This window comes from Manduca sexta, unplaced genomic scaffold, assembly GCF_014839805.1.
Source record: "Manduca sexta isolate Smith_Timp_Sample1 unplaced genomic scaffold, JHU_Msex_v1.0 HiC_scaffold_2146, whole genome shotgun sequence".
In the NCBI taxonomy this organism is placed as follows: Eukaryota; Metazoa; Arthropoda; class Insecta; order Lepidoptera; family Sphingidae; genus Manduca; species Manduca sexta.
This window is the reverse complement of record NW_023593081.1, coordinates 1-27,226: the sequence shown is the minus strand read 5'-3', so window position 1 is coordinate 27,226 and position 27,226 is coordinate 1. Positions and strand designations below refer to the sequence as shown.

The 27,226-nt window shown below is 35.2% G+C and overlaps 2 protein-coding genes across 2 annotated transcripts; both read right to left on the bottom strand.

The window, feature by feature from the left end:
* Positions 1–5,423: 5,423 nt before the first annotated feature.
* On the bottom strand, positions 5,424–15,099 carry LOC115449144 (membrane alanyl aminopeptidase-like). Its single transcript, XM_030176872.2, is given in 18 exon segments — positions 5,424–5,657; positions 6,193–6,268; positions 6,625–6,765; positions 7,106–7,273; positions 8,562–8,746; positions 9,103–9,282; positions 9,801–9,898; positions 10,826–10,936; positions 10,939–11,011; positions 11,249–11,432; positions 12,018–12,256; positions 12,508–12,691; positions 12,939–13,256; positions 13,366–13,521; positions 13,684–13,970; positions 14,417–14,506; positions 14,508–14,656; positions 14,894–15,099. Coding segments are annotated over 17 exon segments (2,841 nt in total). The 5' UTR covers positions 14,655–14,656; positions 14,894–15,099; the 3' UTR covers positions 5,424–5,453.
* A 2,141-nt stretch (positions 15,100–17,240) lies between these two features.
* LOC119191949 (membrane alanyl aminopeptidase-like) lies at positions 17,241–27,158 on the bottom strand (the record flags this gene model as incomplete). The annotated part of the gene is made up of 12 exons (XM_037445800.1): positions 17,241–17,712; positions 18,268–18,352; positions 20,066–20,206; positions 21,549–21,716; positions 21,949–22,130; positions 22,541–22,720; positions 23,258–23,355; positions 23,902–24,088; positions 24,424–24,613; positions 25,180–25,418; positions 26,157–26,340; positions 26,842–27,158. Coding segments are annotated over 12 exons (2,175 nt in total), but the record flags the coding sequence as incomplete, so codon positions are not given.
* Positions 27,159–27,226: the final 68 nt, after the last annotated feature.

Below are 27,226 nucleotides of genomic sequence, written 5' to 3'. Positions count from 1 at the left end.
TTATAGTTTGTTAAAGAAACTTTTTATCCAATCTATCTAATCCCAATGTTAATTTCATCTCATTGATTATACAGCGATCGAGCAGACAGGTGCTGGAGACTACGATTAGGTAAATGTCGTGTGGGACGTCCTACTACACGATGGACCGATAACTTGAAAAGCCGGTGGGTAGCGGATGGACGCGAGATGGTTAGTGCTCAGTTGGGGAGGCCTACTTTCAGTAGTGGAGGGCGACAGGCTGATTGAAAATTATACGACAGTCTTACAAAGACAACTAGTAAACTTATTTTTTATACCACTAAACGAGGAAGGTTCTCCCTTAAAATGAGCTTCAGTAGTACTCGTAAATAGTAGCTACATGATTATGAAGCTCAAATAGGGTACTAGCTACTTTTAAATACAATTATTAAATGTGTATGTCATCCAAAATCGAATGGAAAAAGAATTGCAAAATCCATGAAATAATAAATAAGTTGTAAAGGTTTGATTTAATGGAAGAGACAGCTATCAAATACCAGTAATAGCAAACTGTGACGTACCGAGGCTAACCGGCCTTAATACTGGGTACGTGAAAAAGAGATAGCGTGATAACTCCACTATGTCCCCAGTATTGGTTACTACATATCTCAAATATGTTTGCTTTATTTTTAACAAATTTCGATGATGATTTCACAGAAAATTTTCTTTTTCCTATTATTATCTGTTATATATTAAATAATTCACAATTTCAAACATAGAAAACCAAAATTTCACTACGCTCGTCACCCATATTACAGTATCACACAAAAAATCGTATTCTCCGATATCCCAAAAGGAATAGGCAGAAGTGCAACCTGGCAGTCGCTTCCCACCTTAACCCATGATGTGATAGGCGAGCCTATCATATCGGGAACAAATTCCAGTCTCTGGACTGACTTTAGTCGACCCGCCATACGTACGCAGGATCTCAGGGCAGTATCATACCACGCACGCAATACAACTACGCCACTGAAGCAGTCAACACAACAGTTAAAAATAATGTTTGATCAAATCAACTAACCTGCTGTCCGCTCTGTACGTTACCACTGTTTAAACTGCAAAATGCTGTAGCATTTGATGCGTTATTTGTACAGTGATAAGCGTCATCTTAAGCATCTTGTCACTTCTGATAATCATACTATATTGAAAACCTTCAACTCCACTTGTGCTTCGATTATTTTAAAATCTTGACTGCCTCGATAGCATTGTTGAATGTATAGGGTACGAGTATGACTACCAAGTAGAGGTACTGAGTTTGAATTCCAGGTAGGGCCGAAATAATTTTGACTGCATTTTTCCGTCTTAAAAAATATTCAATTGCAGCTCGGAGAGAGAAAGGTGGAGGTACGACAGCCTTGCCTCGGAAAGCACGTAAAGCATTGGTCCTTCGCTTGATCTCTCTCCGGACATGTTGATAATCGTTTCACTGAACTATAGGAATAGAAACACAGAGAGTGCACCTATGTATTGCGCACACAGTTATGCACTATAATATCTTCTATGTACTTGACTAATCTCCATTAAGATTGGCTGCCGTGGCCGAAATTCGGTTAGGGAAGGAATCAATCAATTTTTAAATGACGATACGAGTAAGTTACTAGACTATTGTTAGCGACATAATTATAAATATTAGAAAACACTTGGAATTTGATTTGCACAGCACTGCCCTCGTCACCCCGAAATATTAGATTTTGAAGTTATAGAGTCCAGTATTTACACTGGCTAGAATGTTCTTTAGGAATTTAAGGGCCTCTTTCATAACTGAAAGTAAATACTACTTGTCATATAAATTGTTTATTTCTGCCGCCAAGCAGCAGTGTGTCGTTACTGTTGTGTTCCGGTTTGAAGGATATTGTAGCCAGTGTAACTACTGGACATAATAAGACTTAACATCTCACGTCTCAGGATGGCGACCGCAGTGTAATACTAAACAATGCTTTATTATTCAAGGTGTTTGATGGTGTTTCTACTATTTATGGGCTTATCGTTTACCGTCAACTGTACTCTTGTCTTGTCATTCAAAGCAATAAAAAAATATATAAGCCGACCAAACAAAAGTCACAATGTAATCTACGCTCCCAAATAATAATATTAGTACTATTTTCTTTAGGTCTTATAAACGATAAAGGCAAATAAAATTTACTCTGAATTTGTGAATTGATAGTAGGCTGGATGGCACGCATTTTTCCAAGCTGTTTGTGCAATACATCATACTCTAATATCATAGACGTATTGAGAGATACAGTATTTATTTAGACGATTCTGGAAAGGAATGTAACTTTTTAAAAGGTTTTCTTCGCTTACTTATTCAACTATCATTTTACACCTAACTTTACAAACAGTAAAAAATTTCAACAATAATATTTAACAACAAAAGTATTAACAAGACTTTTTTTCATTAAAATAACCTGAATAAATATAACAAAATTTTATAGCTAGGATTTTTATGATGTGAACGACGTCTGTCATGATGCGAAGGCGTTTTTTTTATTTGCTTATAAGATATTTTAATGTCAGACTAAAATATTTACTGTGTTGCATAAAAGTCATCCCAGCCAATGTCTATTCCTTCCCCCCCGAGGGTAATTTCTTGTGCGCTCCGTCTTTCACACCGAATGCACGCCCATACATGGGGGAACATTAGGCCGCGACTCTAGGCACACAGCGTAATGTGTATACCTCTTGGTTGCCAAATACATATTGAGGCCTATAAGGGTTCGCGAACATCTCCCCACCCTCTCCGTTCCTACCATCCTAACATACTCCTACTCCTTCCTCTTCTCTTCCTTCCCTCTATCCCTCCCTTCTTCCTCCCGGGCCCCGTGATCGAATAGCTGCGGGTTGCCAGCGTACTGGCACCCTCAGTAATAGCGGTAGGGCCCACCAAACCTTCATTGGGACTGCCGTGTTTGCTAAGCCGGTGGATCGCTTGTACATCGTTAGCAGAGTAACCCCGGAGATAACCGCGGCAGTACCCAAAAAAAAATGTCTATTCCTTAAAGCCCGTAAACGCTAGCGATTTGTTACACCAGACGCGGCACAAAATTGCGTGCGTGCGTTTATATAGTTTCAATTTACCATGAGTTGTTTTAACTATATAAGTTTTTTTTATTTAGTACTATATATTTGTAAATTTATATACTGCAGTGGCGAAAAGGAACCCGGCACAATATATAAGTATGCATAAATGCTGTGTGTAAATCGGTCTTATGATAATTAGATTTATAGAAATTCGACGTAAAGGGAAACCTGCAAGAATCTCGTTATATTGGCCCTTCATCACTGGCATACCGCCTCGGTGATATAGAGGTGTTGTTTACGATATTCGTGCTGTGATTACTAGTCTCGTACATATAATTTTGCCCAGTAAATTGCAATAGGCTCTCCACTATTTCATGGGACCTAATAGAGACTGGGAAAGGTCCGATAACACTTCTGCGTACATAAAAGGGAAGAGGCATGTATTATATAAAGCAGGTGTGGTAAAGTATCAAACATAGTAGGTGTAATTAAATATAAATAGATTCAAGATTCACTATGATTAGTGTTACATTTTTTTTTTTTTTGGGGCCAAAGAGCGACCACGGTACGCAAGGTGTTAAAACCCACCGTAGTGGCCCACGTAAGTGTGTAGCGTTCCGGGATCAGCCTGTATATATTCGGTTTAACAGGCCGGTATATTTGTGTCGAATGTCGAAGGACAATCATCTCTCGTCAATCGACTTTGTATTGGACCTCACTCCACTTACCATCAGATGCAGTAGGTCACCTTGTCGTACCTACACAAAAAAATCAAACATATCTGCACTTAACGACGATTTAGGAAAAGTCTCCCCCCTTCTGGTATCCAATAATAATAATAATATCAGCCCTGTATTATATACTTTGCCCACTGCTGAGCGCGGGCCTACTCTACTACTGAGAGGGATTAGGCCTTAGTCCACCACGCTGGCCTAGTGCGGATTGGTAGACTTCACACACCATCGAAATTCCTACAGAGGAACTTCTCAGATGGGCAGGTTTCCTCACGATGTTTTCCTTCACCGTTAAAGCGAACGATAAATTCACAAAGAATACACACATGATTTTAGAAAAGTCAGCCGACGACAGCCTAGTTGGGTATGGAACGGTCTGCCGAGACGAATGTCCGCAGGTTCAAATCTCAAGGGCACACACCTCTGACTTTTCTGTATCCAATGGGACCTAATAATATAGTTTGATAGTTTATGCGTAGAAAGGAAAGTCTAGTGTTACAATATTAAAATGAAGGTAGCCTGACAGTGGCGACGATAAATACATCAACAATTATTTATAAGTCTTCCCAATTTAATTTTTCTGGTATCCCAAGGTACAGGCCTAACGTAGTTTGGGTAAATATGTTATTTTTGTTTTAATAACTTGTTATTTGTAACCATTCAAATAATTGTTAACGAAATTCTTGGTATATGTAATCATTGATATAATTACAAAATTCGGTTATTTACAATATAAAAATATTATTATTATTAATTGTATCTTAAATAATTCTTGACCTTGGATGAAGAATTTCGTTAGACATTATCTTATCGCAAAATGTAGGCGATACAACTATTTCCACAATATCCGACCTTGCGATTACAAGCAATTGAACATTTGTTGTATATATAGATTTTCATTATGTTTTATTATTATTAGCTTATAATTTAGCTTTGTCTTTCTAACGATGCAATAATAAAAGTATTTAGCATGTAGCACGTAAGTGTAATTTTTCATAATGGCTGAACAATTGAGCATCTTACAATTTCTTAAATGCGTTAGTTTGTGTTAGCCTATAAATATTTTATTCGTATTTGTGACACTTTTGCTATAAAAACACTCAGCGTTGACAGACCGGGGCAATCGGTGTTGATAGTCATTGGTTGATGAAATATGTGAGTGTTCTTGTAGGCGGTGATATTTTTTTTTTATTTTAATAAAAATAGCTTTAGTATCCTAATATTTGTAAAGAGTACTGGTCGGTTGGTTGGTGAATATTTGTGTAAGTGTTTCTGTAGGCGGTGATATATTTTTTTAATTTTAATCAACGTAACTTTAGTAACCTAACATTTGTAAAAAGCAAACAAGATTTAGGGTAGTTTTTATTCTAGAAAAGGACAAAGTAGTGGACTACTTTGGTACTTTTACTATTCCAATGTCACTTATTAAATAAATAAGTGACATTGGAATGTCACTTATTTATTTAATTATTAATATACATATACATAATATAACAATCATTTTTAAATACAAATCTATCCGCCTTTTGACACTTTTAAAAAAATGAGTATTTTCAGTTTGAATTATCACTCTCTAAAATGTTAAACACTTACATTTTTTCCATCTTGTCGTGACTTAGTATGCATTATAGAAAATAAAAATAAAACAAAATTACTTTATTCGTATATTTCTTTAAAGTATTATTTCAATAGCAGAGCAAACAATGTAGACAAGAACAGCATCGTAGTTGGCAGCACCACGACAGCAGCACCTCGGGCGGCTGTAAGAACTATGTTCGCATTCTGAGTTCCCCATCTCATGTTAGCCCTGGTAGAGCTGATGGCGCTTAAACCTACGTTGTAGTTAGGAATGGTGTCGCGGTTTGCGTTCAGCCATTGTTCCATCTGTAAAAAAACGTCTTTACAGGATCCATTTAACCATACAAATTTCAAAAGTACCGACCCATAAGGCGTGGTTTCTCAGGTCTGCATAATATAATATTTCATGATTATTGAGGGGGTTGTACTCAAACGGAAATTTAAAATTAATTTATTACTTATTTTGCAAGCATATAAATGAACTGCTCTAAATAACAATAAAAAAAAAATTTTTTTTCTTCTCTGTATCGTGCACTGTAGTTTATACCTTAAACTGATTTTGATAAGAACAACAGAGTTTCTTGCTCGTTCTTCTCTGGTAAGAACTGTTTTCCGAACTGGTATTAGAGTTAATTATGACGAAATCTAAATAATGTTTAACATTTTACGGGTTCAAAATAAATCATTATTTTATTTCAACCTAAAACCTCAACCCTCTTAATAATAGTTCTAGTTGATTACCCAAGCATGCACTTACGGTTTTCGTGAAATATTATGTAAATAAACAGAGATAGAATGTGACAGAATAAAAAATAAATCTATATTATATAGATATACTTACATCTTGCAAGCCTTCTTCGTCCAAGTAAGATGCGAGATTTGACAATACGCTGTCAAACCAAGCAGGAAGCACAACACTGTAAAATAATAATGATATTGTCAATAGCTAGATAATGCTTATAAAACTAAATTTTATGCATTTGTAGTTAATTGTCAACTAGCGAGAGGCTCCATCTCTGGATAAGTTCAGATTGTTGAAAAAATTACAAATTCCATGAAGATCAGACTTATATACGAAAGTTGTGAGGATGTGTGGAAATTATTTGTTAAAATCAAAACTACAAATTACTAAATAGATTATATAACGCATAGATAAAGCATTTTATGGATAAACATATAATAGACTTTAATAAACCTCAAGAGAGACTACAGGAACTTTGATTTAATGTAAATAAAACTCAGAAACGAAGTGCGCAAAATCATAAATACTTACGCTTGTCTAACTTGTTCTACTCTTGGTTTCAAGAACTCTAAGGCCACTCTGGCATTACTCCTGTCTCCCATGTAGAAGAAAGTGAATGCATTCACTGTGTCTTGGGCCTTCACCTCATCCGTCAGTATCATCTCCAAGTACCTGATAGATGGTAATGACGGTTATCTATCGGGGAATAATTCTTTATCGGTTGGAACCTACGCAATCGTTTTGACCTAGGTGGTACTCATGCGTGTATTAGTACTTTAATTTAATCTAGCAAAATTAAGTGTTACACGGAATTTTTAGACGGCATAGTAAGTACATTTTACACAAAAACATTTAATATGACAATCGATCTTGTCTCTTATGAGCTTTAAAATACTAAAGGACTGAGTAAAATTGAAATACCGATAACGTATTAACAGCATTAACAAACAATCATCCTTACTAACCAACGGCACCATAAATACTTGACAATAAAAAATAAATTTTGGCTTACTCTTGTCTAGCCCTGTTGTCAGTGGTGCAACCGAGAGCTCTAAGCATGGCGAGGTCATCAGCCTGGTTGTTGGAATTGCGTCTTCTCTCGTATAGGAATCGCCAATCCTCGTATCCACCTTTGCGAAGACCGGTGCAGAAGACATGGCGTCTCAGGTTAGGGTTTACTCTGTAAATTAATTCATATAATTGACATTGACGCACTACATTTATGGCGAGGAAACTATCTTATTCCATTGGCAATATCCCCCTTTCTATAGTTCTGGCATATGCATATATTGTAGTATATTCATTATTTTATTACCCGCTATTTGCTACATCTTCATGTCGTACAAATGCGGGTGAACGTGCGCCCCTTCATAGATTAGTTAAAATTTATAATAACCATTTTACTAACATAGATATATTCGCTAACAGAAATATAGTATTTAAAAAACAAATTGTAGATGCATTAACGATGCTCCAAAACACGTAAAGCTAATATATTGTATTGTAATCTCACTGTACCTATAGTAATTACATTAAGTATTTTAAGTAATCCGTGAAAACGTTGTGGAGTGTACAGTATATTAATTTTGTAAAAAAAAATATTTTAATTTGTCATCTATATGTACACTTGTTTGTTTTCCAAATAAATAAAATAAAATAAAATTATCAGCCCGTTGCAGTCTACCTCTTTATGCATCCATTCCAGTCCGTCAGTTAGTCTTTATGTATACGTTTAGACATCGAAAATGAATTACATCCCTACGCGTTACGACTCATTTTCGAAAATCATGTTTCCGCCCAAACCATTTTATCAGCAATTTGTAAATACTAACTTATTAACACTAGATATTGTATTTAGCGACTGCGATTTTTGAGATTATCCAAGGCTACGTTTCTCATTAGATTTGTGTTATTGATAACTACTAGCTAATATACTAGGATATAAAGATAATATCCTTCATCTTTGTCTAACATAAATCACATGAAACACAAGGAAAAGAGCATTATTCTTGTACCCGTAAAGGCAGAGTCAATTTCCTGTCCTAATTTATTACCGTTACTTTACATGATTAGATTTTGCTGATCAACAAATAACTATAAGTCACGCGATGTTATTACACTAAGATAATGCATACATCACGCCTTTTCCTCTTTTTAAGGGTAGACAGAGTATAATACAGTATAAGGCATTTTGGCAGCTATGTTACGGCCCTTATAATAGGAATAAGCATATTTGTATTAAGATTAACGGCTTCTTTTAAGATAGATATTGTCGTAGATCAAGTATTGAGTTCAATTGTTACATTTTACATACATACGTCTTCATGATTTTTGCCTCCAAATCTATAAATGTCCTATAATTAAGATTAGGGGTTTTAATAAACCCAATGATGAACGAAATACAGATCTAAATTGAATGTCGCTTTCAGATTACTTCCAAGTAAAGTTCAATAACAATTTTGAAATACCTGGCACCAGAGGTTCTCAGAGCATTGAATTTTTGTGCAGCGTCACGGACGCAACCTTCGTGTCCAATGTTACAAGCGAAGGTTAAGGCGAAGAATCTGTTCAAAGTCCTCGTCACTGGCTCATCGGGGACTACCTCGTAGCCTAAATCAGTAATAAGAGCATTCAAGTATCCAAAGAGGATTTCCTGCAATAGAACATCAAGTTAAAATAGGATTTCTTGTATCTTACACAATTTTGTATAAAACATTTTTACAAAAATCTTAGGGCATTAGGTACTTATTTGATAAATAAAGAACTTAACGAGGTAACTGAAAAGTTTATGTTATATCTGAATAGATATGTTGTGATAATGTAAAATAGTATCATTAATTATCAATGCATTTTCGTTTTCTGTATACATGTTATAAATACTTCATTTTATGACTAATCATTTCGCTCCTCCTTTTAACCAATATCTATTTTAAACGACTCTATTTTTAAACATTGTAGAAATCGAACTTTTTAAAACAAAATATTATAATACTCATAAAAAAAACATACGTCAAATTCAGCCAATACGTCAGGCATGTGCAAGAATCTATTCCTAAGCCAGGTGAAACCGGTTATAGCTGGATACCAGCTGTAGTAGCTCGTGTCTTGCTTCAAGAAGTCCAGCACTTGGAAACCCAAGTTGTAAGTCATTCTTCCGGAACGCATTAACGCAAACACATCATCTACAATCTGCAAACAGAATCAAACATTAACAAACATGATAAACTTGTAGATCTAAATGAATCTAAAAAGTTATATATAGGAACTAATTGCACAAAAATGTATTATAATTTATCAAATTAAATTGCAACCTAAAAGCCTAAAATGTTTTTAAGCAATACAGGTTAAAATAATCAAGAATTATGATGACTTTTTAATACTTCGATGAAAATAATAAACACAATTGTAAAGCTCAATACTTTTTTCGAATAGAGACTCGTCTATTGTTGTCGTAAATAAAATAATAGCAACGTAAAAAGTAAATCCTCATGTTATCAAAAATAAAATAAATGAGAATTGTTAAAATTAAGTTGAATTAAGCGACTTGGATCCAGCTATAAATACTATCGGGAAATACCCTAATTATGAATTTATCAGGAAAGAATACATCAATCGCTTGTTAAACTATAAACCGATATTTCCTCTATAATATAATTTGATAGTATAAAATGCAGGAAAATAAAAATACTGGCAGAATGTTTTCTTACTTGTGCTCTGTTCAAATGATGGATACTTGAGACGTTCTTACTTAAAGCTGCAGCAATCAATTGCCAGTTCTGTGTATCGTAGTTGACACGGTATATTCCTGAACAAAGATATACAAATGAGTTTCATCATTGGCAATTAACATCTACATGAGATAAAGTAGCGTTCGTAGAAGATGCGAGGTACGATATACACCTACGCTGGTGACTTATCAGACCGATTCTAGCCCGAAAGATACGACCACAGTTTTGGCAGCGGATTTCTGTATTTGTGTATGGTTGATAATAATATAAATGAGTTTATACATATACAAAATAAGATACATATATCCTAGATCCCTCGTTGAAAATCAGCGCTGCAGTATCAACCAGGCCGGTACTGCAGCAAGGAGCTGAATGAGGGTGCCCATCGTTGACACTGGGTATAATCGCGTTATATTTCTTTACATATTTTGTTTTTCTCCTCTTTATTGTACATGTTATACTGATGTTGTCCCTATAATAAAATCTTTCTTATATATTATATGAGTTTATATATAAACTTAGTAGCCTTTCTACATTATATATCTCAGATCATTATATTATATACATCAGATCCCTTAAGATTTTATAATTACTTTTAGAGTAGAATAAATTTAGGTCAAAAAATAAAACACGACTATAAAACTCAAATGATCAAATCAAGTATGTGTCAATATCAAGGTGCAGCCCTTTAGGTTCTTTGAGGGACCATATAAACAAACTCACGTACATACAAATATATGTTTGTAAAATCATAAACAAAAATTGCATTCTAATCTTTGGCTTTCCATAATCCGATTATCAATTTTTATCTAAATTATATAAATTTCTTATGTTTTCACGAAAGTTAGGCATTAAAATAAAACTATTTCGCGGATTTTATCGCGCTTTTTAATTTATTATTTTCTCCTGATGTTTCGGAGACATTCAGGCCTTCGGGGTCACAGGGCGCACTGAAGTTCAAAGTATATTACTTGTTAGTCTTTCTATTAATCCAAAAAGTTTACCTTGCTGTTGAACGTTGAAGATAACCCATTCACGTCCAGCTGGTTTTTGAATTTGAGCGCTCCTAGAGTCCATGACGAAAGTGGACTTCAATGCATTCCAATCAGGATTGTTTCCCTGGTATATGTCACGGGTATAGGCCACACCTGAAGGGTGCCTTGCGTGCTTGCACTGATAAAGAATCGTTCCTGTAAAATGTTTTCATATTAGAAATAGTAGTAATAGCCATTCATTTTGATTGATAAGAATAGGATAACTTGTCTGTTCGATAAACTGCAAATAGTCATGTTACTAGAACTTGTGGTTACTTAATTTAAATATTAGCATTCGTAAAGGTTTCAACCATGCCTCGACAATTCATGTATTATCTTAAATAGTATAAATGCGTCCAGTAAATGATTATATAACTATTTAATCTATTTTACCTGTCTCAGGTTTATGACGCCAGTGTTCATGTCAACTTCTACGTTCAGCACTGGGTAACCAGGCTGCTCAACCCAAAACCTCATAATATGTTCGATATTAAATCCACTAGCTAAGGTGCCGTCTTCTCTCACAGCGCGGCCGAAAGCATTGAACAAATCTGATGGGAACGCATGTTTGTAGGACCTGAAATAATATCACGCGCTAAAAACCAGAAAAGAACGAACGATGTATTGAAAATGAACATTCGGACAAAACTGTGAGGCTCTATTGTCGATGAGGTTAAATTATGGCTATAATTGGCTACATCGCGATGTTTCTAGCAATGTTTGTTGGTGGTAGGATATATTTTATATCTTCCCGGATAGCGACCACCGTACACAAGGTATTAAGACCCGTCATAGTGGCCCATGTAAGTGTGTCACGTTCTAGGATCACCCTATGTATATCCGGTTCCAATAGGACGGCATAATTGTTTCCACTTTCGAGGGGTAATCACCCCTCGTCAGTCGACTTTCTATTAGACTAATCCATTTAGCGTCAGGTGTAGCGGAATCACTTTAAAGTGCCCGTATAAAACAATGATTACTGTATTTTAATTATAATTACAATTGTTAATACTACAATCGTTATCACAATAACATTACTAAGATAATTAAGTACAATAAAAAAATAAATCAGTGGAAACACTCGCATATATAATAAAAAGAATATTGTTAATAATTACAATACTCCATATTACAGTAATAGCGATATTTGATGAATCAGTACCTGTCAACCAAGAAGTAGTTCAAGGCCTTTTTGAAAGTGTTTTCAGTGACGAAATGCTTCAGCATGAGAAGGAATGCCGCTCCCTTTGAGTAACTGATACCTGTGAAGTGGCCAGTCACTTGTGTGGGGCTGTTGACTGTATGCTGCAGGGCCCTGGTACCAGCAGAGGCATCAGAAGACAATGCGCTTTGCATATACTGGATGTTGAACTGATCAGCTAGCTCCAGAGATTTATCAACCTGGGAAAGTTTATATTTTGTAACATATCGGCAAAATTTTCATAGTAAAAATTAGATTTTTTATATTGAACCGAGGTACAATCGTAGGCAAGTTTTCCGAATAGAAATATGCAGACAAAACGAAAGAAATGCAATTTAAAATTTCTATTCAAGATTCTACTATGATGGAGTAAATCTGGACCAAAGAGTTGAGTTTTCACAACATAGTTAATATGCAAGAATCAAACAAAGATAATTTTATTTCTACTTACGCCGTCCATGGCAAAATGCTCGAAGTAGCTCGCAAAGCCTTCATTAATCCAGACATTGTCCCACCAACGACAAGTAATCAAGTTGCCAAACCACTTATGGGCCAGCTCGTGGGCTGTTATGGTGCCGACCGTCATTTTATCATTTGCATTAGTCTCACCTTCTTCGACAAGCAGACGGAGTTCTCTAAAATTGGAAATAACTTCAAGTCTACGCTAATTATAATTAGTAAAAAATAATACTTATAAGTGTATAAACCATTTATAGTTTCCTGTAACCAGAATTAAAGCGCCAATTTCTACTCTAAGTTGAAGGGTCAAAAGTCTATGATGAATTTGAAAAAACGTAGTTGTTTTTAAATTTTCATACATTTTTCAAATTCAAATGAATTCATTTATGACTACATACACATACATATAGACTCATTACGTACCTATAAGTAACCAAACCCCAATTTTCTGTCGCACCAGACGCCCAGAATGGCGAAGCAATCTGATCGTTCTTCATGTTTTCTTCCATAGAGTAGTAACTAATGCCCAAGTAGTTCTCTAACCACCTGGTGATAGGAGGTCCCACTTCCAAAGCGTATTCTCCTTGTCCTCTAGCGTTAGGCCTGGCAAGAATCCTGTAGGGCCTAGCAGTGTCGTTGTTGTCGGCGATAACAGTGAATTCTTCGCTGATATGCAACGTTAGCAAGTACGCTGACATCCTAGGAGTTCTGTGGAAGATCTCTTTCACACGGTTTCCCATTCTGTGGAAATTTCAGAGTAATTAATTTCTGAAGTATATTTATTTGGTATATAACTTCTTTTTTATTATAAAGTGAATTAAAATATCTGACTTCTTTTAATATAACTAACTGAATCGTCTGTCGAATGGGCATGTTGCCGAAGGTCTCTCCAAATGACGCGGGTCTGTTGACGATCATGTCAAAGGTAGACTTGAAGCCGGGCTCGTCGAAACTCGGTGCGAGTTGCCTTGAGTGCGTTGGCTGCAAATGAGTTGCCGCGTACCAGCTGCAAGAATACATCAATTTCAATTCCAATTTATACATCAATTTCGAAGTACTTAAAGTAATTTGAAAAAATATTTTATTTTAAATTCAAAACATGCCTAACCATAACTATTATCGATAGTTCTAATATCAACTGAACTAAATCATGTAGGCTCATACTTACTGAAGACGTCCATCATCACCGACATAGTTTCCTCTAAATACACCTCTCGACAGCGGTGTCTCGTTTATATTTCCAATGTACTCTACAGTGAGCAAGTACACTTGTCCATTAACCAAGGTAACTCCATCAGCCAGATTGATTTTTAGGAAATGGTACTCTCTGATGCGTTCAAAGGGATTTGCTGTGTTGATTCTTATCGGCACATTAGCTTCGTCGGTGAGAGTAACAGAGAGGATCTCTCGGACATTTTCTTGGATGATGAGAGCACTTAAATTAGCTTGTACTGCCTATAAGTAGAAACGATTGCAATTCAGATTTGTTAGATTTTCATAAAATTCAAATTAATCTATACATATAAAAATGAATCCTCATTTGCCTTGGTCACGCCATCACGCGTGAACGGCTGGACCGATTTTACTTTTTTTGTGTTTGTTATTGTCAGGAGAAGGTTCTTATGAAAGAAAAAATTCAAGAAATTGCGCGGAAAATTAGAAAATCTAAAAAAACTTAACGAAAATATTAATTTTATATAACTGTCAATTGTTTGAAATAACTGGCAGCGATTGACAGAATGCGCGCTGCAAATTCATAGTTAAGACGGGACAACGTCTGTCGGGTCAACTAGTTAATTTATAAAAATGGATTCTAAATTTGCACTAACGAAAAATGTTATATTGCATTAAAATGACTTATTTTTACAATCACACCAATAAATAAGATTTTTGATACTTACTCTAAGACGAATCGTAACTATGCCATCAAAAGTGAAAGCCGGTCTATTAGCAGTAGCTTCGAAGTATGGTGTTATTTCTATATCATAATGTATGGGGGTCCAACTCTTCAGGTAGACGGTAGACAGTGTCATCAACTTGGTTACGGTAAATCGGCTCTTCTAAAAGATCTATCGGCCAATCGGCTTTGGCATACGCCAGTAAAACCGATAACACTCCTAACTTTATAATATTTATCATGGCTGAAAATAAGATAGTATGAATATAAATTGCACATGGTTATTATAATAATCACTAGTTTGTTGATTTAGAAATGTCTTTCAATATACATAAACCAGATGCATACAAACACCTATATATCTATAATACATCTGCTTCCTGTATATATAATGTATTAAAGTCCTTGGAAGGCACAAATGATTTAAATTTAATATGAACCCCTTTTTTATTTAATTACATTATATCATCCAAAAAATTACCCTTCGATTTGATCTTTATGTTCTCTTCACTAAAATCTATTTATATCAACGACTGCTGAGTCTTCTTGGTCGAGTAGTTGATTCCTTTCATACGGTATTCATTAATTTGTTTTAATCAGGGTTATTAATGTGTCTTTAAAATCCTATGCACCATTTTTGGTACATTTGTGGTTTATTATCAATACTTATACAAGTACTAATTTTACTACCACTTCAGATTCCACGCTTAAGTATTTTTCCTCTGCACTGACACACAAAAAATGCAATAACGTAGCTTAAATACAAAATTACTTTGATCTAAACTCACTCATTCGGAATATCAATACAACAAAAAAAAAATTACCCTGATCTTCTAATAATTTTAAAATCTATGTGGAACTATCCATTTTCTGAACTAATAAAGAAACCGAAAAAGGTGACAAACAATATACAAGACTGTAAAAAATTAAGCAGCTCTTGGCGCTACCACAGTTTAAATTTTCAAGGTCATTATCAAAATTGACAATAATCAAGTGAATCAAAATACGTACCTGCCAACTCAATGACGCCATGCAAAATGCGTCCACTAAAAAATATCAAATTTTAATATTACCAGTACCTTGGACCATAGTTAATTGTAATAAATGATATCAGGATTATCGCAATCGGCGCGAGCTAAGATAAAATATTATCAAGATGTATAGACTCTTGATAAGTGTACCGCACTTGCCCCATAATGATAACGATATGTTAGCCACTTTTATTATTCATTAGAATGTCGTGTCATATGTTTGATATCGGGTATTACTTGGACAGTTGCGTCTTTGATATGTTTAGCCTTTGTATTATGTTCAGAAATAAGGACTTGGGGCTCTTTACCGTATAGAATAATTTTATAAATATTTAGTGAAATAATTACTTTGTGTAATTTATTAAACCAAGTTCTCTTTGAGCAAGGCGTTGCAAATACCTATTAGTGTATTTTCTATCATGTAACCAATATGTAAATGTGACTCGCTAAACATTAATTGGTCTCAATATCTCTCACAGATGCCATATACCTAGCTTTCGGCATGATAAGTGTATTATGTGTAAAAGACTTTGTTCTGTCATGGAATATTTAAATTTTTCTATTTTATATTAGCTGGTTTCGTTCAAAATTATGATGATATGTAACATGGTAAATCGCTTAAATGATCTAAATTGAAATAATCTAAATATATATAGATTATCTTTATATTCCATCTAACAAATTAATGCTATAGGCATGCGGATGCCTTTAATAACATCGTACGTCCTTATTATATCGACATCAAAATTCATGATCATATGTTTCTTACAGTTTAGACAAATTAAAGAAAAGACAATTCCCTCAAAACGATTGACAACAGATTGCATTTTGCCTTTAGTATAAAGATACTCGACTCAGTCATAGTTTCCTTAAATACTTCATGCATATCCATATGACATGAACACCGTCGTCAAGATGCCTTTTACAATCGTTAACGCTAACTTTATGTATCATCATCAGCCCTTTGAAGTCCACTGCTGGACATAGGCCTCTCCCAAGGTACAATACAGAGCCCGTCTGCTACTTTATGCATCCAGTCGTTGCCGGCCCTCTTGTGTAAGTCGTCCTGCTATCTGGTCAGAGAGCGTCCACGTTACGTTTGCCAAGACACGTTCTCTACTCTAGAACACGCTTACTCCAGCGGTTATCTATTCTGCGACATGTATGGAAGTAACATATCCTGGCAAAAAGGCGTATCGTTAGAATACGTTATTCTGATACATCGTTCTTTTTTTTATTGGCGTTAACGATTATAAAGTTATGTTGGCGACGTATTCAAGATTTTATAGTTGTAAAAATAGACCTTATACGTATCTTCGCCCTTTAGTAATATCTTATAATTTAGGATTAAACAACATGTTTTGCAAGACTGTTGCAGAAACGATTTGGAATAATTTCTAAAATAGGGCATCTATGACATAAGCATGAGAAACAGTAACATACCCACTAGAAGTGTAATTGGTATATGTTTTTAAAAATATAAGATAAGATAATTTTTTAGCCTAGTTGGTTGTGGAACGGACTTTTCTAAAAATTATGTGTGTATTCTTTGTGAATTGTCGCTTGCTTTAACGGTGAAGGAAAACATCGTGAGGAAACCTGCATACCTGAGAAGTTCTCTATAGGAATTTCGGGGGTATGTGAAGTCTACCAATCCGCACTAGGCCAGCGTGGTGGACAAAGGCCTAATCCCTCTCAGTAGTAGAGGAGGCCCGTGCCCAACAGTGAGGCAGTATATAATACAGGGCTGATGATGATGATGATATGGTACATGGTTTTCATACAAATAAAACAAAGTTTAATAATATCAAATGTATATTTTCATCCATAACATCAAGTTCTCAAATGATATAACGCACTAACATTGCAAATTGTGTCCCTGAATGCGAGAATGACTTTAAAAATCTTAAAATCTAATTACAATAGTAATATATTTGTACAAAACAAAATTACATAAATTATACTTATACTCTGGTTTGTTCGAGAGCTATGACCTAAAATCCTCATAGCATAAAAAGTGCAGAAGTAGACATATTGCTTTTAATTAATCTGGAATCATTACTGATTACATGACCATAGCAAAGATAGCCATTATAGCTAAAAGCATAGCTGAAACAGCTACACCAGCAGCACTGCCCCTCGCAGCAGCTAAAATAGTTTCGGCCATGTTCGTGCCCCATTCCATATTGTTGCGGGCAGAATTGATAGCTGATATCACTGTGTTATATTGGAGACTGTTCGACTGAGTTGTGCGGAGCCATTCCTCATACTAGAAAAGAGAATGTTTATAAATCAAAAGTGTTGTAGCAAACCAGTATTATTTTAATATGGTTCCAAACATCATTATATAGGTAGTTTATATTAGTAATACATTTATTTGTCCTAATTAAATATTATGTTGAAATGATGCAACACTGCACACCTTTAGAATTAGAATGACGCAAATGCAAAATACAGGAAAGTCGATGTTGCATTCGATCGCTGCATTCGATAGTTTGTCACTTTTCAAATGTTGTAAATCTAAGGTGCGACTTGTGAGTTAAGTATAATGATATCGAAGATGCTATTTTATTTGACTGACTTCAAAAAAATGAGGTTATCAATCAGAAGTGTATGTTTTTAGTGCCTATTTCCTCAGAATTTGGACGTTTATGAACCGATATGGAAAAAACAAATTTACGTGCATCTTTTCTTTTGGCTGATCATGTTTTATATTATTTCAAAATCAATAAAACATGTGATATTGGGCTACGTAAACAAGAAAATAATACGAATAGAAGAAAATATACTCTTAAAAATATATCTTAAGTATATCTGTTTATACCTCAGCTAAACCTGGTTCGTCCAAGTAAGAAGCAAGGTTTGAAAGAGCTGTGTTTACTGGCGTCGGTGGTGCATCTTCTACATAACTGAAAATTAACAAACATTTAATCGTACGCTCATTTAATCCGAAAACTATATAGTGGCGTAATTATATAGCATGCGGGGGACAACCACTACACCGAGATCTCGTATCGCGTTAAGTGATATTGAGTTTTTTTATATCATGAATGATGAGACGAGCTTGCCGTTCGCCTGATGGTAAGCGCTACGACCGCCCATAAACAGTAAGAACATCATTCAACACCTTGCATTACAAAATATTGTTTAGTATTCCACTACGCTCGCTATCCTGAGACATGAGATTTTAATACGTATTATGTCCAGTTACACTGGCTACAATATCCTTCAAATGGGAACACAACAGTGACTACACAGTCTTGCTTTGGCGGCAGAAAAGTTTTTTTGTTTTTCAGCTCAGTATCAGCCTGGAGACTGGGAATGAAGCCAATATGGCAGTAGGCTCTTCCCCTTCGTTATAGGGCAGCACATACATAGCGTAAATTAAATGCCCTGGATGCTACCTCTGGCCCTATGGGGATGAAGGCGTGATATATGTATAATTAGTAACAGCTTCATGCATGTATTTAATATTATCATTTGGAAACGTCATTTCCCAAAAACTATTTCTGCATATTTCAATCTTCTTTAATCGTCTTCTATGATACTCTAACTTGAAACAAAACAACCCCCTAACACTAAATTACACGATATTTTGTAATTGTTTCTCATTCCAAAGATAAGCATATATAGTGTGATAATGGATTATAAATATTGATAACAGAGGATATCTTAATCATTAATTTGTTTCGGCAAATTCCAAAGCCGTATCGTAAAATTGAATACGTCTTGTATTAAGATATTAATTTAATTTAATGATATCATTGAAAAAATTAGTAATATACATATATAAATGTAAACGTAACGTATATATATGTGCGCATGTACGGCTAGAGTGATTTTACATCTTCAGCTTAGCTCGTGTTCTTGTGAAGTTTGGTAGGAACAGGGCCATCAGAAGTCATCTGGCTATCAGTAGTGCGAAGGAAGCCGACACTATCTATATACATACTAGTATGCATAATTGCAGTTCGCAAATCTTTGTAATGATAATTATACTCTACATAAGGGAAGCTGGCAGGAAGTGGTTATATGAACCCTTTGCCACCGCTTGCTATAGATAGTTAGTACTGCTATCGCAAAGACGGTGAGGGTCACCAGCAACATTTCTAATAATAAATTACACAATTACCATGTATATCGAAACACAGCAAATGCCGTTCAGACCTGATAATCCTAGAAACAAACTGTAACCTGCTAATATGACAATTATTTTTTTCTAGGGAATCTAATTTTGTTGACATATTATTCTAGTAAATGCTTGGGTAAGACAGATCAATGTAGCCGAAATCAGGGTACATCCAGTTTTAAATGGCCAGTATGATTGTATTATCTGGCGAAGGACAATTGATCTCTCATCAATCGATGGTCCATCAGACGCTATTCTTCTTGTCAACAGGTGTCTTAGCCAAGATGCCATTCCACAAACGTTAATGCTAACGTGATGTATAAAAATAAAATATCGAAGCGATAGTCTTATCGATAGGAATGTCATTCCCTTACATTTTTTCCGTATTTTATTAGCGTTAACGATCGTAAAAAGGCATCTTGGCTACGGGCCCAGGTGTAGTTGAATTGCTTTGCCGCTCCTGTAAAAATCATCTAATAAATAAATTACTTACGCTACTCTAATAGCATTTATATTACTCTTCACGAACTGCAGCACTGTGTAGGCATTTTCCTGGTTACCTAGCAACGCGTAGTTGAAGGAGTTCGCTTTGTCGTGAGACCTTACTTCAGAAGTCAGCGTCAATGCCAGGTATCTGGAGACAAATCGTATTCAATTATATTGCCGTGATTAACATAGCTTTAGTTATTAAGAAGATTAAGATATTAATTAAATTAATCGGCACATATCAAGGATGATAACTGTCATATATTAAGGGTCCATTCGTAACGCAATTTGGGGGGGGTGTCTTGTAAAACGTTACGATGCGTTACAGGGGCGCGAGGGGGGTTACAAAGCGTTACGTAACATTGTTTTTTTTTTATTTAAAAAAATAAAGGTATTATAGCGACTTTCTGGTATTTTGCGTAAAATAATTGTGAATATAAAAAAAAGGAAATTTAGAGTTACGTAACTTTGGAAGGGGGGCAGGGGCATACTGAAACGTTACGGCGCGTTACATGGGGTGTGGAGGGGTCAAAAAATCTTCATAACTTGCGTTACGTTATACTTAAACGGCCCCTAAGACATAAATAACAAGTTCCAAAAGGCATAATTGTATCGACTGTCGAAGGGTGATCATCTCTCGTCAGTCGACATTCAATTGGACAACACAATCAATAGCCTGTTTAGCTAAATACAAAAATTGTAATGCAATAAATAGGTAGGTCTATTTTATGCAAAAAATAGTTCAAGTAAATACCCTCCATTATCTATCTGATATATTTATATCCAGTGTAGTTACTAGGCATTATGAGACATATGGTACTTAAAGAGCAATACACAGGGTTCAGTTGATCATTTATATTTTTTTTACCGACTTCAAAAAAGGAGGAGGTTCTCAATTCGACTGTATTTTTTAATTATTTTATTCAATAGTTACATCATCGGCTTACCACTATAAGCATACTACTATAATTACACATTTATTTAAATGCTAGGTGAGAAACCTTTACAGGTGTACATAATATTATAAAAAAAAATACGCTATATCCGACAAGAGACAGTGAATTCCGAGACCAATTTCTTTAAAACAATAAAAAAAAATATGTCCTCGTACTATGACAATAAAAATAGCTATACGCTCGCATTATTATTACGTTAAGGTCATAGAAACTTACATATCTACCTACTAATATAAAGCATTAAATTTATTTCTAATTCTTATATCTTTTTTTGGTTCTAGATGATGTTACTATTATTTATAGGGATTCATTTCGCTGACCTTTAGGTGAACACTTACTCATCTAATTGGGGTGTATAAAAACACCTATATGATTAATCGGTTAAGGTGTTAAGCAATACACAACTCTCTTACAATAACATAATTTTGAATCATCTTTGTTATGAACATTTACAACAAAATCAGCTACTGCCTTGTCATTAACAGCTACTGCCTTGTCATTATTAATAACATAAATTAAATTTAAACAGCTTACTGTTGTAATAGTTGGGGATCTCGTGTACCGCCAAGACCTCTCAGCATCTCGAGCTTATCATTAGCGAAGTTGGACTCTCTGTAGCGCCTCAGAAGGAATTGGAAATCGGAGCTGTCTCCCTCCCTCATTCCCGTGAGGTAGACGCTACGACGGATGTACGGGGTTATCCTAAAAGATATAGGTATTACAAATAGTTGGAAAGCTAATTAGATAATCTCGTGTACATTGAAAGCAATTGTGAATAGAAGAAAATACTGGTTAGAAGTAAGCAATCTACTTTAGGTTAAATAATAGTAATATAATATTGATTATACGATATTCTTAATTATAGAAAATAGGAAAGATATTGGACAAAACCTATCTAAAACAGTTATCAATCAGCTACTGCATATTCACTCACCATTCACCCTTCTTCATTCTTTGCCAGCCAGCGTTAGACTCCTGAATACATCTTCTATGGCCAAGATTGCAAGCGAAATGCAAGACAGTTTCTCTGTTCATGCTGATGGTAGGAGATTCTGAAGGGTCGGAGTTGTAACCCACGGAGTTAATGACGTTCTCCATGTAGCTAATAATATAAGACTAAAAACAAAAAATGATAAATTATAATGTTCTGATGAAGTTGTGAAGGTTAAAGAAAAACCTTATAGTAATAATATGAATTAAACTAGGTGTGTTTTCCACAGTGCTTGGACTTGAGGCTTGATATGGCTGTGTAGATGTACCTGACTTAAAAACACCTAATTCGGTAGCAAGGTAAGTAGTAAATATTGCTTATGAACTATAAATACATATTGTTCCCATAATTGATTATCATTGGACAGAATATGCTTAGCGGAATAGTTGGTATACCAGTTGCACCTCTGCGTACTAATTAAAGGTGTTTGTGTTTATACAATCTTGTTTGGTCCAGCCTTCATGACGGTCACACCCCCAGTTAAAGGAATATATTATTAAACTGATCATAATACTGAATTTTTATATATACTCACGTCAAACTCAGCCTGGTTTCTTGGTAAATGCCTCAACCTGTTCCTTAGCCAGGTGTAGCCAGTAATGGCGACGTCCCACACGTGAAAGTTAACTTCGTTGCGCAAAAATCTAAAGATGTGGAAGCCTAATTCGTAAGTCATTCGTCCAGACCTCATCAAAGCAAACACGTCGTCGACGATCTGAAAAAAGAAGTAAATGCAGTTCATAGTTATAAATTTTATGTGAAAACTCGTTATTATTAGCGACTTCCGTAAACAAACCCTTTATAATCAAAATTTTTCGCAATTTTCAATAACAAAATTAGAATATATTTAATCAAGACATGGTCCAACTGCTGATGGATTGATTTCTGAGCCTGCGGTAGAGTAAATTTGACTGAATTTAAATAATGTTTACAGATTAAAATAAATTATTTTCTTTAATATCATGACTTACTTATATACACCCTCACAAACTTTCACATTGATAATATTTTAGGATAAAAGTTAAAAAAGACACAGGTGTCTTTTTTAACTACCGTTTTCGGTACCAGGGTACCGAAACCCACGATAATATAATTATAAATTAAGATAACCAAATATATGTTCGGTGGAATTTAATCCGTGAATTCTTATTTCACACCCGAACTCCTAGGCCGCTGTTCTACGAAAATTATCAAAGATGGCGTAGAATTCTAAGATAGTTATATAAAATATAAGAATAAATCAATATTATACCTGAGCTCTGTTCAGATGATGTATTGTTCCTGGTTCGTTGAGCAAAGAGTCCGAAATTAATCTCCATGTTTTTTCGTCATAGTTAACTCTGTAGTGACCTGCGCAATAAAAAAAGTGTAGTAGAACACAGTCCATGATGATTTCCTTCACCGTTAAAGCACGCGCTAATTAATAGAAGACAAGCATAACTTTTTTTTGTAGATACAGAGATGCCCTTGAGTTTTGAGATGCAATTCGATGGGCTATAATGTAATGTAAAATTCTGAGTATCTTATTTACTAATAGCCAAGCGTCTGCCATCAGACCTACGTGTGTTATTACATTAGTTGTAGAAAAAAGTAGTTTTCAAGGTTTTTTTTTACTATCTCTCTTTTGGGCACGACTTCTGAGGCCTTTGTCTATAATCATTATTAACATAGAGTACTTTTACAAACAATTCAGTGGCAAAGGGTCAATATAACCCGATTCCTGCCGGCTTCCCTTTTGTAATATATGTAAGCAAACTATTAAAATAAATTATACTTTTAATAAATAAGTAATTAATATTTATAGCATAGTGGGAAATCTAAAATCGTTAGTACCTATATATTCGAATTTAACTAATCAAACATTTTTAATATAAAAAACTTATAGAATTTTATTACCATGTTGCATATTGTTGAATATAACCCATTCTTCACGGGGGTCTTTCCAGAGAGTGTCCCGGGATCCAGTCATCATGTGGATAGGTCGCACATTTTGGAATATTCTGTTGCTCCTAGTGGAATATGTAATGGGTATCGGGTATATGTGGCCGGTAGGCCTCGCTGATGCACTCAAGAAGAAACGCTCCTAAAATACATTAATATAAAAGTCATTCCCACTTGTCTGAATATCACATTGAAATGAATACAAGAAAATAACATTTATGTTTTAATTACAGCGTAAAGTCTTCACATATATTTTTCATTTTTTCCAAGTTCTTTTTCTCAAACGATTCTAAAATAACTATAATAAGACGGTATATGACTATTTGCACTGCACTGCACGTTTTATTTACTAATTATACATACATCCTACAATACTAACAGTTACAGTACTAAAGCGATTATTCAGACAAAGTAGGTATTAATTTAAAAAAAAAGTTTCGAAATCAGCAAAGGTGAGTTCCAAATATTATCACTTACCTGAACAAGCGTCATTTCACCAGTGGAGTGATTGACGGCCACGTTCAAAACTGGGTAGCCAGGGTCATTGACCCAAATGCGATAGTAATCAGTAAAGTTGAAGTTGCTGTACTGGGACAGACTGTTGTCTTCATTTATGGCTTGTTCGAATGCGTTGTACAAGTCGTATTGGTCAGCGGGTTCGAAGGCGCTAAAACAGAATCGTAGTTGGTGTTGAATGGCTAATAGCTAATCTTAATACAAATGATGTTTTTAGGTTCATCTAAACTGTAAACACCAGTATGGTTAAATACGTGACAGTCATATTTTAAATGACTTCAATTAAGCAGATGACCTATAAAACGTGCACATGTCTCTCTCTCTCTCTCTGCCTCCCTCTTCTAAGCTATGGATACCACATGGTGATGGGGTCAACTTTCCTCGTTTTTCTTCAGCACTTCACTCTATCCATGATGTCGTCTTCGCAAACCTGACATTGTTCCATTTTCCTTAGCCCTACATCCTACCACCTCGTCCTTGGTCTGACATCGCAACACAACGTGCAAATGTATTTCACAATTATTTTCTGTTAAATTTTTACAAACCTTAGATCTTGTGACTCATAAAAAGTTAATTTATACTATATGTTCTTGATAAAACACAGAAATTAAAATAAATACTTGTCGCCGACAAAGTACGATACACAAACATAACCTGCACTCACACTCTAACATACAGACTTTGTTATTTATGAAATTAAATGTTAAATTGTCTTACTTGTTCAACAAGAAATATCTACAAGCCTTTTGGAAGGTGGCATCAGTTATAATATTAGCGGTCTGTCTGAGAAAAGCAGCTCCTTTGGAATAACTTATAGTACCAAAATGACCAGTAACTTGGGCTGGAGTGTTGACTTCATGGTTCATGGGAACAGTACTGACACCAGAGTCGAATGACATAGAACCAGTCATGTAGCGGTTGTTGAAATGCTCGTGATGATCGTATTCTGGGAACATCTAAAAAAACATAAAGATAAAGCAAATGATAAGTATACCCAAAATGCCAATTACAGTTTTAAAATAGGTATTAGAAACATAGTTAGTTCATAAACACAATTCTACTATATTGTTAATAGTGATAAGTGCAATTAAATGGAAAAATACTATAAAGGCAATAATCACAGGAAGTACAAATTCTGATAAAATTGTGCGGCAAATGTGATTGTTGTGTTCATTCTCTTCAGCTTTTGCATGCTAAACATGATGTTATTTGAAAATTCATTTATTCTGTTTACAGCAACGTTACTCCATACTTTATCTGGTCCTCATCATCATCATCATCATTCTATTTATTTCTCTACCGCTGGACATAGGCCTCCTCTAATATGCGCCCTGTCTTCGATCTATCGCATCCAGTTCTTTCGCAGATCGTCACTCCACCTAACTGGCCAGCGTCCTACGTTACGTTTGCCGAGTCGTGATCTCCACTCAAAAATTCGTTTACCCCATCGGTTATCGGTTCTTCGAAAGTTCTAACTCTAGTTCTCTGACGGATGACCTTGTTACGAAGTTTATCGCTCAGAGAAACTCCGAGCATAGCACGAAATCCTCAGAGTGTTTTTTTAAAAAGGTTTTGTCTCTACATTCGTTATCATATTTAGCTATCTTGGTTTCACAGCATCTTTATCAAAGCACTATAGTCTACATTTCAATATTCACATTAGTTTATGTCTGATACCATCTATAGGTACATACTTGTGCAGTCGGGTAGTAACCGAAGTAGCTGGCGAAACCTTCGTTGATCCAGGTGTTGCTCCACCAAAAGCAAGTAACCAAGTTACCGAACCATTTGTGAGCAAGCTCATGAGAGATGAGCGTCGCTGCGTAATGCTCCACAGCCATTGTGGTTTCATTAGAGTCAATTATCATGTACATCTCTCTGTAAAAGCATAAATAACATAGGTTTTAAAAACGGTGATATTTTGTTCATTAGTAGGTATTTAATATGACCTCATTAACTCTACTTAGAACTTCAGGTAATGTAAGCGCTAACTAGTTCCAATTACATATTATGTAAAACTTTATATCCAGTAAGGCCGGCATAATTGTTTCGATTATCGAAGGGTAATTATCTTTCGTCAGTCGACATTCTATTGGACTCCACACCCCTAACGATGGTAAGTGGCACCTTATGAGACGCAGTGGGGACACTTTTACGTGACCGTATGAAAATAGAACTCAAGGTCACATTGGAAGGAAAATATAAGGTGAAAGACAACAATAGTGACTATACATCTCGAGTCATTTAGAAAGTAAAATAGATAAAGAAGATGAGTTAATAAAATATCATGTTTATCATGAATTCCGACAACTGTGAATAAGATGATATTACTAAAAAAATACTAAAAAAATGATATTACTAAAAATTTTGTTTATTTACCTGTAACTCACCATACCCCAATTCTCAGTGCCTGCTGAGGCCCAGTCAGGAGAAGAAATATGGTCATTCATCAAATTGGGATGAAGCGTAGAGTACGGTATACCAAAGTACTGGTCGAAGTACTCAGTCATCCTGGATGCCAGCCGAAGAGCATGGTCTCCAAGACCAACGGTGTTAGACCTGCCAATGATCCTGACCGGTGGGCTGAAGGAGTCATCTTGGGCGATGACTTGGAAGGACTCGCTAACCAAGAATGTCACGAGGTAGGAAGACATTCTTGGCGTAGGCTGGAAAGTGTCTTCAATGCGGTTTCTCCACTTGCAAAATTAAATAAATAATTGTTAGTTTATTTCGCCCCGATGCTTATTTTATCCATTCATTTTAA